This window comes from Amborella trichopoda, chromosome 5 (assembly GCF_054954075.1).
Source record: "Amborella trichopoda isolate Santa Cruz 75 chromosome 5, AtrichopodaSantaCruz75HAP2 v2.0, whole genome shotgun sequence".
Taxonomy (NCBI): Eukaryota; Viridiplantae; Streptophyta; class Magnoliopsida; order Amborellales; family Amborellaceae; genus Amborella; species Amborella trichopoda.
Window position 1 is genome coordinate 31,466,798 of NC_142340.1, and position 16,971 is coordinate 31,483,768.

The 16,971-nt window shown below is 37.3% G+C and overlaps 1 protein-coding gene across 3 annotated transcripts; it reads right to left on the minus strand.

The window, feature by feature from the left end:
- Positions 1-473: 473 nt before the first annotated feature.
- LOC18432649 (uncharacterized) lies at positions 474-10,638 on the minus strand. 3 transcript variants are annotated; one of them, XM_088866476.1, is made up of 4 exons: positions 10,406-10,621; positions 8,314-8,959; positions 977-2,145; positions 474-735 (listed from the first exon to the last, which is right to left on the minus strand). In XM_088866476.1, exon 3 carries the CDS (start codon positions 2,080-2,082, stop codon positions 994-996), a length of 1,089 nt encoding a protein of 362 aa, XP_088722602.1. In that variant the 5' UTR covers positions 2,083-2,145; positions 8,314-8,959; positions 10,406-10,621; the 3' UTR covers positions 474-735; positions 977-993. The 3 variants fall into 3 exon arrangements, with proteins under 3 accessions (XP_088722602.1, XP_020521969.1, XP_020521968.1); XM_020666310.2 differs by having other exon boundaries at positions 8,314-8,584; positions 10,406-10,553; XM_020666309.2 differs by lacking the exon at positions 8,314-8,959 and having other exon boundaries at positions 10,406-10,638.
- Between the last annotated feature and the right edge of the window lie 6,333 nt (positions 10,639-16,971).

A 16,971-nucleotide genomic window follows, 5' to 3' on the forward strand; every position in this document is an offset into this window, starting at 1 on the left:
CCACTTGTACTGCCAGACCACCACTGTTATTTACCGAAACGATATTACACTACTCGACCGCCTTAAGAATACACTGTACTGCCTTTTCATAAGAAAGAGGTGAGAGAGGTATGGTAAAAGCAAAAGAGGGTAGTTTAGACTTTTATTTTTTATTTTTTTTGGGTTGGGAAATATTTGCTAAAAATGTATTTTTCAGAGTAAAAAGTGAGAAAAAAGTTGGATGTGGTAACTTGCATAGAAAATATCGCCTAAGGGGTTATTTGTAATTTTTCACAAAAAAAAAAATAGCATAGCTCCCCTGGATTCAATTCCAACCCGCTCTGTTTTTTAAAAATCGAGAAAAGACCAATAGAACTGGCGCACCACCTCAAAACTGAAGGGTAACATGTTTTGTCTTTGATGACATTGAGGTCTTGATTGTTGCACCACCTGAACCTCATCTACCGGTCTAAATTTCCATTCCCACTAACGCATTTTAAATCTACCATTTCCAAATATATAAGAGAAACATGGATACATAATGTCCAACCAAAGTGTTTCCAAGGCACATTATGAAACACCGTGAGTCTTTCTATGAACCATTCATTCGTTTCGCAAATGAAAAGAAACATAATACACATCCTTCACATTCCAGCTTTCTCAAATCCATGGCTGCTAAGCCACAATTGCAGGATGATTGTCCCCGTCTTTCTACCCATTGATTCTGGAAACAGAAGCCCAAAAACTCTCAAAAACCTGCACCAAAGACATCCCAGATTTTTAAATAATAAACATGGCAAACCCCACAAGAGAGAGAGTGTGTAAAAAGTAGGGAATGGAGGAAAGAGAGAATTTAGGCAAAGGGGGGAAGAGAGACTTCTTTTTTTTCTTTCCTTTTTACTGTTTTTCCCTTTTGTTTTTTTTTGAGAGAGAGAGAGAGAGGGATTGAGAGAGAGAGAGAGAGAGGGATGGAGAGAGAGAGATGCTCCCGACATACTGCTAGCTGCAGCTGCATTAACTATCATTAAGAGTCCTCCTTGTCCTGTCCCTCCCCCCATCTGCGGTCAAGCCATCGCCATCACCATCATCATCCCCATCACCACCATCCTCATCATCCCCACCACCCTCCAAACCCTCCCCCCACAACCGCCTCCGAGACGAGGCAACACCCCTCCTCCTCCCCCTAAACCTTGTCGATATGGGCCCTCCGGTTATACCCATCGACCCTACCCCCGGCCTAAATACCTGAAATAAGAGGAATACAGTCAACCAGTTCCCATCATCACCACCAATCACGAACTCATTGTTATTCTCCTCATCGCTTATTCCTCCCGATTCCAACACATAGTCACCAAGCATCATCGCACCGGGCATCGCAGATCTTATGGTGCTGAGGACATCACCGAGGTCCCTCTGTCGCTCTAGCCGTCGCCAATCCCGCTCCCGTGAAGGGTCTGCCTCCGCTGGCCGTGCTGTAGGATGTTCTGCCCGTGCATGCTTCCGTAACTCAGCGTACCCACCCACAAAACCACAAGCCTCTGCTGCACACCCTCGAGGCCTCAAATTCATAAAACCCCTCGCTGTCTCCACCACTGTCCACCCTTTCACTTGCCCTCGACAAAGAGGGCATGCCAACCCCACCATAGACTGCCCCGAATCCCCTCCATGCACCACCTCTTCACCACCATGCACTGGCCCTGAACCATCATGAGCCACACCTGAACCGCTGCCATGCACTGCCTCCAAACTACCATACAATGCCAGAGAATCACCATTATGCACGGCCCCCTCAGCTTCGCTCACTTGTGTTTTCGTGAAAGCCTTGCGAAATTGGTCAAGGCAATTTGAATGACGATAGCTTGTATCACACATATAGGGGCGGCAGCCCTTGTCATGAGAGGAGCAGAGGAGGAGGACAGCATTGTGGGGGTGCTCCATGCACACAGGGCAGCGCACATCATCCCATTGCTTGGGGTCCTCAGCTTTGTTGATCGACGTTTTAGAGAAAGAGTGGTGGCTCTTGTCACGGCTGGAGCTGCATGGGAAAGGAGAGGCGCGGGAGTGCCGGAATGAGAGAGAGCGGCTGCGTTGGTCCTTTGGCATTGTGGACTATCAGGTTTGTCAGTTTAGAGAGAGTTGGCGGAAATGGAAGAAAGAGAAGCAGCTCTGAAAATCGGAGGGCGACATTGCATAAGATGCTATGTACTTCATTTAATATTACATCAAAAGACACATTAATAGATATTACAACATATGAATTAGAGTACTTCATGGCACAATATGGTGTTACAGAAGAACGACGAAGTAATACTATCGATGACTTAGTTTCTCTTGTTCCCCTCCTCTGAAGTACGCAGTACAACAATAAACTTTCTGGCCTTGTGCTACATATTTAGCCTGGATTAGTGCACCATTTCCAAATTGAACAATACAAAGCTAGCGAAAGCTAATGTGAGATGAACAAAAGGTGTGTGCAGAGTTTGAGAACAGGAGAACACTGCAGGGAACAACCAAACTAACAAAACCCAAGTTCAACTCCATTAAAGATGAAGTATTACATGATGAAAATGACTATAGTTACTGCACAAGCTCAAACATATATTACATCTTTAATGGCTCCAGCATTCTGAACATGACATCTTATGATAGATCACCAGTAAGGTCGGCACCAAAGATGTCCAACTATGCGAAGACCATCCATATAAAGCCAAAACATTCTAAGCTCCAACAGGAGCATTTCCTCCGTTCACTCGCTATGGCAAAACCCAATCTAGGAGTGCTTTTAGACCCCCAAATTCCAAATTTTGGGGATGTAAACTCTTGAACGTATTGACCAGCCAAAAGAACGAAAAAAATAAAATAAATAAATCAAACGCACTCTGCATGCGCAATTTTTTTAGGTCACATCCAAGTTCTTAAGAACTCGCAAATGTTTTTCCTTTTTTGAAAATAGTAGTCTGATGCTTTTTAGGTAGAACCCGACATTTCAGATCGAAAACTCCCAAGTAGCCCTTTTGCCGGAGGGAAAAGTGTCCAGTATGCTCCCACGAAAGGATGCTCTGTGTGATTCCATATAAAGCATGATAAGCCTTTTCTTGTCAATGGATGCAGTCCAATCATTATGAGCCAGGTTTGCCTGCAGATTTACTTCTAATAGCTTTTACATGGTACAGCACTACAGCTTAACAGGATCCCTTCATTGTGTGCATGTGCGTATGCTATCTATGATCACACAGCAAGAATTGAGAAGCACAAACAACGTTGAGTGCTCATGACTCCTCGATTGAGTGACACATTTACATACCAAAATTCAAAAAAACACACAAATCAAATGTGCACAAGATGGTCGATGACAATAAAAGGGTGGTTCATTGAATTCATCAGAAAGGCATGATAACCTCCATAATACAGGAAAAACAGAAATGGAACTGGTCTTGTCAGTAATATGCATAATGCGTTTACACAAATTAAACCCAAGGAAACCCACACCAAGCGACCCTCTCATACTTTTCAGAGAAATGAATTCTGGCATGCCTACATTGGACAAATTACAAAAAGTAAGATAAGGAGAACATGTGGGAGCTTCTCCGATGAAGAGTCCTGTTCACCAACTTATAAAACAATGTAATGGCATTCCCATGACAAGAAAGGTAACATTGTAAAAGAAAGGACAGGGATTACACACGAAGAGCACAATGCTCAAGATTCAGGTTCGAAATTGAAATTGAAACAATTCTTAGTCAAATAGTATATGTGAGGATTTCCCATAACTATACCACCAGTAAAGCCCAAAGAGCTTAAGAGCTACGAAAGAAGAAATCTGTGTGCATGAAATACTCAGAGACTTCAATATGGTTATAGCTAATATTAGGCATGAATCACGATGTAAAATTTGCTACCGCAAATTGCCACATGTAGAAACTTATAGTGTAAAAGTCAAGTTCCAGGAAATCAGAAATAGCTACTTCATCAGATTATAAGAACTTCCACAGCAATATGGAAATTCACTGCAGATTATAAGACTTCAGATTATAAGTCTTAAGATTATAAGACTTAAGATTATAAGACTTCAGATTATAAGAGTTAAGAGTCACTGCAGATTATAAGAACAGTCACAGCAATATGGAAAGTCACTGCAGACTTAAGAGTCACCGCATCAGACTATAAGACTTAATAGTCACTGCAGAAGAAATTGAACAAAATGATCCACCATGCATAATAAAATGTGGCAGCATGGTGGGCACCATAAATCAACTGAAGTGAACAACTATGGTGCAATGGGGAGGCACGTAACAGTCATGAGATTGCAAACCATTCGTTTGGAGAATACAACCAAGGACTCTTTTGAAATGCTGGAGCTTAACCTTAACCTTAACCTAGTGCCACTATTGTTAAGAATCAGATTCAAGGGAGAAAAGTTTGGACATATTTATCACAAAACTTATAACCATTCCAACATAATGCCAACCAATAAACAATGACTTCCATCTCAGTATCAACCAACTTCTGAAGAGTTAAATCAATGTCAGCTGCAAAATGGTGGCGACAGCTAGAGCATCACCAAAATTAATTTATCATCAACAAAGTTTATGCTGACATACCTACAGAGAACAGGTCAGCATGACTCCATATGTCAATATGCTACCACCGAAAGGGTTTTGACCTCTTGGTTTGGCTATGTCCAAGCTAACATGTTATGTTTCCCACCCAGGAAAGGGAGTGTTGCCACCAAAAGAGGAAAGGGCATATGTAGATATGACTCCATTTCAGTGCAGATTTGCCTCTTTGTTGGCAAGTCCAGTTACCATTTTATCTTTCCCACCCAAGAAAAGTAAATGTTTCCACCAGAGGAAGAAAGAGCGTGCCCAGGTGACTCCATTATGGTGCTGGTTCAAGACCCTGGATTGCCTTTTTGGATAACAAGTGAGCTATCATGGTGGCAATTACACAAACTTTTTAATAGAAACCTCTTGAACAAAAAGCATCTTTGAACTGCACCAATTCATAGGGCATTGAAAGAGAGTATCAGGACTAGTAACATCTATACACTATAGTACCCATACAAGTTTTTCAGTCAAGTTTTTAACTAATTCTTTCTAACATCAGCAAATGCATACACATATTCTATAGAGAATCAAGTGGCTATACAAGTCGAGCCTTTTATCATTCAATAGATTTACTACTGAATCAACATGTTTAACTAATCCCTAATAAAAGAGCGACCACATCTCACGCAGAAAGCTGTTCTCGCAAACCTACTTAAATGAACAAGTGTCAATGCTCACAAAATAAAGAGCAAACAAGCAGTCATATGTATAATAACATAGTTTGATCAGTATCCTTACCATAATATCATTGCAAAGAAAAGGTTAACATTAAAAAAAAAAAAAAAAATCATTGCAAAGAATATCGGAGAGTTAGGACTTAGAAGTTAATTACCAAGACAGGAAGGATGTATAGTGACACATTGATAGTCATATAACCACTGGCTGGCAGGTATATTGGATCGTTGGGTGCAGCAATGGTTCAAATATGATTGCATACCCATTCCAATACCATTCATGATAATGAGCAACCAATCACGCATATTAAATCATCGAAAAAATGTCTCAATGCAAAAAGTACAAGGCTAATGGCATGGCGAGCCATAACCTAAAATGCAATATAGATATAACTTGATGAAAGATAGTGCCAATCACTAGTTCATTACGGCACCAAGAAATTAACATAAAATGAAGAGATGCTACAAATATACAATTGAGAAAAAATGACAGAAAAATCTCTAAGAGAGCCCAGACAATGGCTTTATGTAATAATCCATCATCAGCAAACTATCTTGAAGCAACTATGATCTAGGAGATGCTCCACAAGTCATATCAGAGGGCTCTAATGAAAAGAGAACAAGGCTAATGGCATGGCGAGCAATAGTCTAAAATGCAATACAGATATAACTTGATGAAAGATAATGCCAATCATTAGTTCATTACCGCACCAAGAAACTAAAACATGATGAAGAGATGCTACAAACATATAAATAAGAAAAATGATAGATATACCTCTAAGAGGCCTAGACAATGGCTTCATGTAACAATCCATAATCAGCAAACTATCTTGAAGCAACTATGATCTAGGAGATACTCCACAAATCATACCAGACGATTCCTCCAATCATCAGAAATAAAAATGTGCAAATAAAATAAAATTTTACACAAGCTCCTTCATTCTGATGGTGACAAGAAAAATAAGGTCTCCAGATATTTATCACAATAAGAAACATAAGGCCTCCAAATATGCATAAATTAATGAAGATCTCCAAATTTGTTCATCACACATGGCTTCCAATGCAAAAAATAGTCTATTCCACATTGCAACTAGTGAAATTTGCCAGACATGTTGTATGCCTATCATATTTAAATATGATGGAACTACCACGAATTCTAGACATTAATCATTTGAAATGAATAAGAAGCTGCTTATTATGATGAGGAAATTCGTCTTCATGCATTCATTGTAATTAAATATGAAAGGAAATCATGAAATAGGAAGGAGTAAAGGAGAGGGTATTATAAACCATAACTATATTCATTGTTTAACTGAATTCTAATACTGTAAGTGAAATCCTCTGAGCCTAAACAGCTACCCACTTACCACTTGCATAATATATAACAACATACCTTTTTAGAATTACAATGAGACAAAAAAAAACTACAGTCAACTCTACTTATTTCCTTCAAGAATTACAATGAGACAAAAAAAAACTACAGTCAACACTACTTATTTCCTTCAAGAAAATATTAATCTGCTCATGCAGTAGGTTTTAGATGCTTAGAGCAGCACAAATCCAGATAAATCAATGCAAACCCAAATCACAACTAATGGGCTCTTCTAAATTAGCTCCCTGATCTATAGACCTCAAACAAAACAGAATACTAAGAGATGCAATAATATTCTTTCTCAACTAAGAGTCCACCAATAGGCAATTACATAATTAGAAAAAAATATTCCAACATTTATGAGGCTGCTGGGGTAGGTTCAGAGTATTCATATTAAAACTAATAAAATACTTTAAACGTATAAAGTTCATGCAAACAGATCTCCAGGAAACTCCTAAAGTTAGCATCTTTAAAAACAGGAAGACCACTTTTTTTTTTTTGGGACAAGGTTGCACAGGAATGGAACTTGAGACGTAGTGCTATGAAAACCCAGCTACTACCGCCTTGACCTGAGCCCGATTCCTCAAACAGGAAGACCACTTATGAAATGAGTTTCAATATTGTATTCAATAATACCATATCCCAATTAAGCTTTAAGTTGCATATTAAATATGTTCTTTGGCATCTAAGCATGACATTACCTTTGACTCTGTATAGCAAAGCTCAGTGACTCGGTGCACAATCTGCGGAGTCACCCCAAAACGGTCAAGGGCAAGTTACAGAGGGTCCCGACTGTAGTGAACCAGCCAATTTTTGGTCAGACTCCATGAAGTCCTGGTCAAGTCGACCAACATGGCAAGCTCGGCTGCTTTTACTTTTGATTTATTGGGCAGAAAAATACTTCAAGATAATTTTTGGGGCCAATAGAGGGTATGAAGACCCCAAATGTTTTTTGACGGATCTATCTGATCTATGAACAAATTTTTTAAAAGATCTACTAATTCTTATGGATTTGAAAACAAACAAAAAAAATTTCAATTTTTGAATTTTGGGTTTCAAAGAGCTTTAGGGAATCTTGGATCTCATCAATTCGAAGCCTTTGTCATAGGTGTGTCAAGCATGAAAATAACACCTAGTGGGGAGCCCTAAGAAAGGCATGAAAAACAACTTATTTGACATGGCTTAAATATGAAGATAAGTATCCAACAGAACGCCCTTGTTATCAATAGAATCACATAAAAAGAGAAATGCGCTAAGATCATATAGTGGTTAAAAAAAATTCACTTAGTACGAAATGAGAGTACAAAAGTACAATCCTTTAAACATCATATTCATCGAAAGTGTGAGGCCACCATCCATTATCAATAACTGAATGGTCTTCGTATTTGAAGCATTCACAAACAAAGGCATTCAAATATTCAATAGAAGAAACCGATATAAAAAAGTCAAGCAAAATTTGGAATATAGGATATATAGCAAGGATAAGAAGAGCCAAATATGAAATCCAATAGTTAAAGATAGCCAGCAGAACCCATACTGAAAACTTCCAAATACATTTTGTTCATTTGCACAATAGTACCCAGAAAACATAAACAGAGAAAGCAACTAACTTCAAATGACAAGAAGTCGAACAGAATACTCTTTAGAAATGTTCGCAATTTATATCATTATAGACACTGACCTGACAATGAACTCCCGGGCTTCTCTGTTAAAGGCTTCCATTGCAAAGGGAAACTTAGTGACAAATAAAAAACGAGTCATGAGAAGACCCAGCACAAGTACCATGTACTTAAATAAAAAACGAGTCATGAGAAGACCCAGCACAAGTCCACTTCAGACTTCCTTGGCATCATTATCATAAAACAAGCCAACATACCCAAGTCGAGGGGCATATGAAACCATAAGAGGAGTAGAAGCCTGCCTTTATGACTGTGCATACCAATCACTAATATCTGCAAGATCCAATATATCATTTATCATTTGCTGAATACTCTGTTCAGCAGACTAACAACTCCAAAGTTTATACACCAAAAATGCAACCCAATGCATGCTTCCTTGTCATATCTTCACCAAGTTGTGACAGTGTGACTAGAGAGACTTTGGAATGTTCCTCTAATTATATTCATCATAAGAAGCAAGAGGAAGTATAGAATGTCAAATAATGCTGCTTCAATCCATCACCCAAATAAAGGAGAATAGGGCTCCAATTTGACTAAAATTTATTCAAATCTCATGAAAAAGCAAGCAACATGCTGCAACCTCTGATGCATGTGCCATAGTGACTTGAGAAATTTCAACAACTGAGCCCATTATTAACCAATTTCTACCTGAGAAGTTAAACTTGTTACCCAACCAATATCAGCATTGCATTAATTCGCATAAGAAAAAGAACCTTGGGATGTTGTGTATTCATAACATTTCCATAAGACTTGCAAGTAATGCAATGTAAAAGAAACTTCCCCCATATTCAATTAAAAAATAGAAAGAATAATCCAATTTAATTTTTGATGAAATGATTTGAAGAGATTGTCAAATGATTTGTGCATGATTTGTACAAAATTGGATAAAAAACTCTCCTTAGGAGGGGGGGGAACTAGTGATGGGAAGGTCAAATTTTGGGACCCCATCTTTGGCAAGGGAGTCTGCCACTGAATCCTCACGCACTGAGTGCTTGAGAGATATCTGACGAGATTGTCAAATGTCGAAAATCTGGTAAAAATCTGAACCGATCTCCACGGACAGGGTAATACCCATTTTGCACAGGGCGATCACCCTTTATTAACAAATCCAAAACCTCAAAAAACGAACACTTGAAGTCTGACAAAAAGAGGATTAACCTCTGCAGCAGTAACATCACCCCATGCCAGCTGGACCTGGTTCCCTGAGCGCTCTCCTCAAATACTAGACAACCATTATCACCATTGTAATTTGGGTATCGTGAGTGTCACTCCTCATACTAGGAAGAATTTAGGACGTAGAGAATGAAACTGGGAAACAAATCAGTGACACCTATTTTAACATCAGATCAGAAACCCTCAAAAACAATTCCAAATAATTTAAACCAATAAGTTTTTGGGAATTGATCATCTACTTAGTTCACAGTTTAAGAATTTGTTGCATTCTTCCCATTTAACCAGGAAGCAATGAGGAATAACATTGATAATAGAAACCAATGCTCGTCTCATGTGACACAAATGCATAAGTATCTTAAAGGAGCTTTTCATATATGCAAGTAAACACACATATAAAAATCACAACAGGAAACAGAAAAAAAAAAAAAAAGGGCACAATCTTGAACCGCCCAAAAGAACAAGGAAAAAACATGGCTACACAGAAGCCTAAGATTCACTTCAGGTGGACAATACAAAACTAAACCTCACAACCAGCATAAAAGACACCATATTTCCACTTCAACAAACACCCAAAGAAGAAAATGCACATCAGACGCTAAATCCAATATCTGAAAATACACTTGGATTTCAAGAACAAAAATTGAAGACCCCACAAAACATAAAACCTAACCAGAAACACAAAGACGAAATCTACAATTATTTTTCGGTTACAGATGAAAGCAACTCAAACACCATCAGTCAATGACCAAAGGCACCACATAAACATCAGATCGCAATCCCATGAACATTAACCCATAGAAGGGTCAAGGGCCCTGTCAAGAGCATGGGAAAAACACCAGGTTTCAGGACTCAATCCCGAGCTTAACCGGCGATAAAACCATTAAGGAAATAAGAGAAAGTGAATGAATTCAGAAGACTCACAAGATGGAAATTTCAGATAAAAGATATCAGCCTTTGTGGGCAGCAAGAATATTGGGTCACAGCTACTCCTTCGAGCTTCCCTGTTTCGTCCTCCTTCCCAGATGGAAAGAAATTGGGCCAGCAAAGAAAAGAAGAAGGTTTAAATGAAGAGAGAGAGAAAGGGAGAAGAGTTTATATACAGAGAGAAGTGAGGACGAATTGTAGAGAGGCGGGGCTGAAGTGGCAGACGACGTGGACTCGTAAGCCGTCACGGGCTTTGCTTTTAGAGAGAGAATGAGAAAAGCAAAACATTGTAGAGAGAGAAAGAGTGACGTAATCAGTATTACGGAGCACCGACTCTAACTAGCGGCTTTGGCAAAGAACCCGGGCTTAATTGGTTACGTCCTGGGCTCAACTCGTACTCAGGGTAGGGTCTCTCCTCCCTCCGGCTCACCCAAAAAAAAAAAAAAATTACATACCGATCCTCTAAGCCGCTAAAGTAAATTGCATTTCGAACAACGTATTAGTTTGCGTGTGCTGGTAAAAAATAGGCAACATTAATTCAAGATTGGGAAAAGTTTTTACAAGGTTGAGACCTTATACCCTATCAAAAATCTTTTTGAAGAGTGCTCTTGATGTTTGAAAATTCGTTAATCTTGTTATCTCGATCTCAAGATATATGGATATTAAGAAAAAATAATTTTAAGTCTTTAAAATAGTTAATACTTGTGACAAATTATTTGAACTAACTATTTTTAAGACTTTCAAGTGTTTATAGATATATTCAATTTGTATTTTTTAAAAATTTTGAATTTTATAGCTAGGAATAAAAATAAATTTTTAAGTTATCATAAAGTTTCCAACACGGGAACTACATAATCAGATAAATTTTAAAAGTCGCCTTATTTCTATAGTATAAGGTGGGTGCTTTATACAACCTCACCTATTAAATAAACCTCCTAGACATTCTAGGCATGCCCTCTCTCTCAATACTACTCAAACCGCACAATTAACCTCAAAACATGATATCCCCAATTTATACATCTTATACCACACAATTCACTTCAAAATTGTTTGTTTGTGGTTTTCTTTTTTCTTTTTTTTTTTGGGCAGCTATCCCCGAAGTAAAGAAATTAAATTTTTAGATAAAATACACTTACTTTTTAACCCAAGTTTCTCATGTACATAATTTCTCTAACCAGCACTACGGCTTAAAGTCCCATAGAAGTCGATCAGGTACCAAAATGTGCCGAACCAAGTTAGAGAAAGACTGTGTGGGATCTTTAAACAAGAGAGAGAAACTTGAGTTTAAAAGTGGGGATATTTTGATCCAAAAAGAACATCAAAGGAAATTCGTTTAGACCTGGTGCCTTACCTCCAGCCAAAGAAAAAACTACCGCCCTAATCTCCTCTTCGACACCTTAATTCTAAATATTTATCAACCTACACCAGCAACACCTTGAAAGGCACCTTCCATAAGGTTTTTTTCTGTCTACATTTAGTTGCAAAGGCAGTTTTGAAGTGGTTTAACACTGCATTTACCATCCCATTCTAATCATCTTGACTAACCCCTTGAATCTGCAATTTAGCAAAGTTGTTAGATCCTTTTTTAACACTCGCAATAGGGTGGAGAAACTTAGTATTATAATTTCCCTCTTTGAACCATTTAACCCTTGTTCGTTCTCTCTCGTTCTCTCTAAAAATCTCGTCTAACCTCAAATTCTCCTCCAAATCTATGTTGAGATTAATTCTTTCCATTCAATGAGACAATCCAAGATTGAGTTCCAAACTGTCCAGTTGTTGTAACCTATTTAAAATACTAGACAACCTTTGTTTGACATTGAAGTTATTAGAAATTTTTCCACAAAATGATATTGTGTTTTACCTACTTGAGTTTCTTAAATATTGTACTTCCATACCAGTCATACACCACCAGATTAGACTATCTTCAATAACATCAACAATTTCTTTGATTGGCAACCGCCCAATTTCAATATTAAATGATTTGGGCCACTCCAAGATAGGAACATTATCTAATGAAAGTTTTAGGATTTGCTGAAGAAACTAGAGGAAACTTGCCCTCCCAATAGTTAAAAATAAAAAATCTATCCAATTCATATAAAATCAAATTGTGTGTTATACATTCAGTGATTAAAAAATGTCAGGTTGACTCAGCATCACTCGGGGTCGATACGGAAATCGGTTATCCCGTATCGATTCTGATAAAATACCGGAAACTGGGCGACTCTATAACTGAAACGTGAGAACGGAAAAAATCGGTGACGTGGTGACACGTGACAGTATTTTTGTAAGCTTTATAACTCGTGGGGCATCTCTTTCGCCACGTGCCGCTCGCTAGAGTCAAACGCGAACCCTTCCATCATGCATGCTTTACAGACGCTCGTGTATAGGGGTGATGAGAAAGCTTTTATATATGCCAAATCTCCCCTGATTTTTCGATGGGAGATGACTATGGAGGTTGTAGCGTAGCTTCCTCTCTCTCTTATATAATAAATGACATTTAGTTAATAGCGTTAGTTAATGCGCCTTTATAGTGTTAAAGGCATTATACCGTTAAAGGCATTAGTTAATAGCATTTTCCTCTTTTTTGGTAAATAAATTAACATTTTCCTCTTTGTACCGTTAAAGGCATTAGTTAATAGCGTTAAAGGCATTTGTTAATAGCGTTAGTTAATAAAAAAATGGCATTAGTTAATAGCGTTTAAGGCTAGGTTTTAAAGGCTGGGACCTAGCTTTTTACCAAAAAATAAATGGCATAAATTATATTAATTTCTTTTATAACATGGTGCCCTTTAAATATTAATTGAAAGCATAGAAAAATTATTAAAAATAATAATTGATTGATAGGGCCCACCACCCCTTTCTTTCATCAAAAAAATTTAAATTTACTTGTCCAAAAAAAAGACCAATAGAATTAAACTATTAGCTAATTGGGATTAAAAAAATTAGAACTAGCTCATAAGATATTAAAAAAAGCAAAAAATAATAGCAATATTGTGTATTGAACATTGAAAAAAACTAGTACTTTAACAGAGGAAAGTAACACTAGCTCATACCACTTTCGAATTTATTGCAAGTTGCTTTATCCATTATTCCGCATTGCAAAGATGAATTTCTTTATATATTTTCTTAATTTTATTAAAATGTGATTGCAAATTTATGTTACTACATTCTATATGTCTATCAACACTAATTATTATACTTTAAATTTATTTATTTATAATAATCAAATCTTATATTTTATTTATTAATTTATTTACATTATAAATTATGTAATGTATTATTTTTTGTTATAGTTGTAAATTAGATTTTAAAATTAGATGATATTATATGACAAATTTCAAATATATTCTTATTTGTATTGTAAAACGATGATAAAATAACAAAATACAAGCCAATAATTCTAATTTCAATGTATAATATTGTATTTAGTTAGGTTTTAATAAATGTTTGATAAGAATCTTAATACAGGGAAAAAACATCTCAATATTCACATATTGATGCGAAAAATAAAAGTTAATAGTAGAGTACCCCCATTTTTTATTGGATTCCTAAAAAGCAACATTTGTAATAAATTTTAATAAATTTTTTGGATTTTTTTTAAGACTTAATCCTACCGATTCAGTCTATTCCCTATCCAGATCACCGATTCATTTATACGGATGGGTTTTCGAGGTACCCAATCCGGCGCACCGATCCATTTTTTAAACCACTGGTTATATCATATGATCATGTGTAATGAGTACCCTTAACAAGAACATCAATCATCTCATGCATCAGAAACTCATTAAACAACTTCATAGAAGCAGCTAGTAAAGAAATATATCAAGACGCTTCAGGTCATCCGAGCACATCTCAATAACAACTAATACAAAATGACAGTTGAAAACCACAAAGAACATAAACAATTTCAGTCCAAAAAAATCTTCTCTGATTAGGAGAGTTGGGGCCATACACAATCATCAATAACCATTTTAAAAAATGACCTTCAAACACCATTGACGCAGGTCTCACTTTACTTACAAAACGAATCACATTCAAAACCATGGGATCCCAAAGGACCCATAGAGCCCCTAATTGACCCACAATATCTAAACCAAAAAATTGAATTGGTCTACTAGCCCAGATAGTCCTAATTGACTTAATCAATGGAGCTCGGAGCTTTGTCTCTGAAGAATGACAACATTTAGATTTTTCCATCCTGATAAGAAGCTTTAAATCAGTATTTCTCTTCAAATGTCGTAATCCTTCGACTCCAGTACAAAATTATTATATGAAACTAGAATGGTCTCCATGCTTATCAATGTTTACACATGATTTCAAGATCGACTAGACTAATCAAAGTCCGATCTATCTGAGATTGTGTCCAAATTTATATTTTAAAATTCAGAAGAGTTGGGCTTTGTCAAATTTAGATCTATCAAGAAACTAGTAAAAAAAGGACTATTCCTCACAACTCTTTGACGAGCTGGCTTAGATACGTATAAAATCTGAAGCAAAACATAAACAAAAGATAAATAAAAGAAACTTAAATAAATTATCCAGTGAATCCATATATTCTCATACTTGCTCTGTTGCATGCATACAAACATTCATACACTTGCTCAATTACTCAAATACTCAATTACTTATGTGCCCAAGTGCATAAGAAGTATGATGTTTAATATGATGGTAGCCATTTTCCTATCAAAGTTTTTATTGACTAAAATACCCCATATCCTCTTTTAAAAAATTTACGAGGACAAAGAAATGCAACATCTCCTAATGGAACAATATTTAAACTTGTTGAAGGGGCGAAATAAAAATTAGGGAAAAGTCTATATAGAGCCGAGGCTCTAAACAATCAAATTAGAGCTTACCTCAACATTTTCACTAGAAAAGGTTGTTTTGATATCCAAATATCCGCAAATTGATCATCTCAACATCAAGATGCATGCACATCAGAAAAAATGGATTTCAAGTTTTGGAAAGTATGTATTTTGTAATGCATTTTTGGACCATCAATTTTCAAGTTTTCATAGATTTGCTTGATCTACACTATTTTTGAGCCTTTAAACTTTATAACTATAGATAAAAATATATTTTAAGGCTATCATAAAGATTTCCAATATTGAAACCACATTTCTTGACACTTTGAAGGGAGGTTCTAATTTGATTGTTTAGAGCCTAGTCTCTATACAAACTACACCCTAAAAAATATAACCCTTTCCACCAAATCACTCATGATAGAAACATTAAATATCCTCAACACATGTTGTTCAGGATATCTTGATATAAGGTATGACAACTGGATGAATATTCTACATCCCACTCAAGAACATGACTATTGTGAAACTATACTTGTCGCTTCAACAACTAGACACTTAGACACTATTTTTTTCATCGCAACTACCAGACACAACTATGAACCGATCGCCAAAAGCTACTCGATGATTATAAATAGACGATGTGTAGCATTCGAGAGGACACACATGGCAAGCAGTGTAGATACCCATTCCTGGCTAAAGAAATTCCAAGAGGTTGAAGACCTTGAAACCATAGTAACCTTGAAGCCAGCCCAAAACCATAGACCGTAGGATCACTTGATACCTAGAAAACCAATATGTAGAAGATTATGATACCGGAACCTTGAAAACAGGCGCCCTAAAGTCCAAGTCTCATAGAACCCTCAAGAATCAGTCTTTTGGGCCCAATTTAGATTTTAAATTAGAGTACAGTTCATAATCTTTCCAACAACTCAAGAATCGCCCAAATACGAAATACGGTTTGGAACTCATGGCCCAAGGAAATTTGTTTACAGAAATAATATTTTGGTCCCTAACGTTGGTACCACCAAGGCTGACGTCAAAACTACCAACGCTACGACAAAGGGGCCACTCCATGGTGCCAGAGAGGCCAATGTCCACATCATGGGCAGCAATGCCAAAGGCCTACCATTACGCGTAGTAGTAAGGAATCATGGGCCGAAAGACAGGCCTGGAATCTAGCCAAGGAGATCATGATTGCATCAACAATGGGGCACACCAACACCCCTGTTAGGGGTAGCAATGCCGTCAGCAACGGTGCCCCAAAATCACTGACATGAACCACTACCTTGAAGACCTAACAGAAAACAACGCCCGAAGTGTCACATCAACCCAATATCTATAGCACCCACGCCAGCATTGGTGCTGCCCCACCAGGAACCGAACAACCCCAACACGTGTGGAACAATGGTTTCATTAAATGAGGAAGGACAAATTATTAAAAAATGAATTATCAGGGCCTGTGTCGATGGTGCCAATGCCGGTGTGGGGGTGGCAACACTGAGTAGAGACAACCCCCTACATGTGTGAAACAATAATTTTTTCATTAAATAAGGCAGGATCAATTCTTGGAAATAGAATAATTAAGGTGGCATTAGTAGTGGCAACGCATGCGTCTGCAACACTAACGCTCGAAAAAAGGATAGGCTCAATTTATCGCATTGTACACCATTAGGAATGTGGCATTAGTGGCAAATATATTGCTGTCAGCGGTGGCCTCATCGCCAATCCGTGACCTCGATCGCAAGCCACCCATCAAAA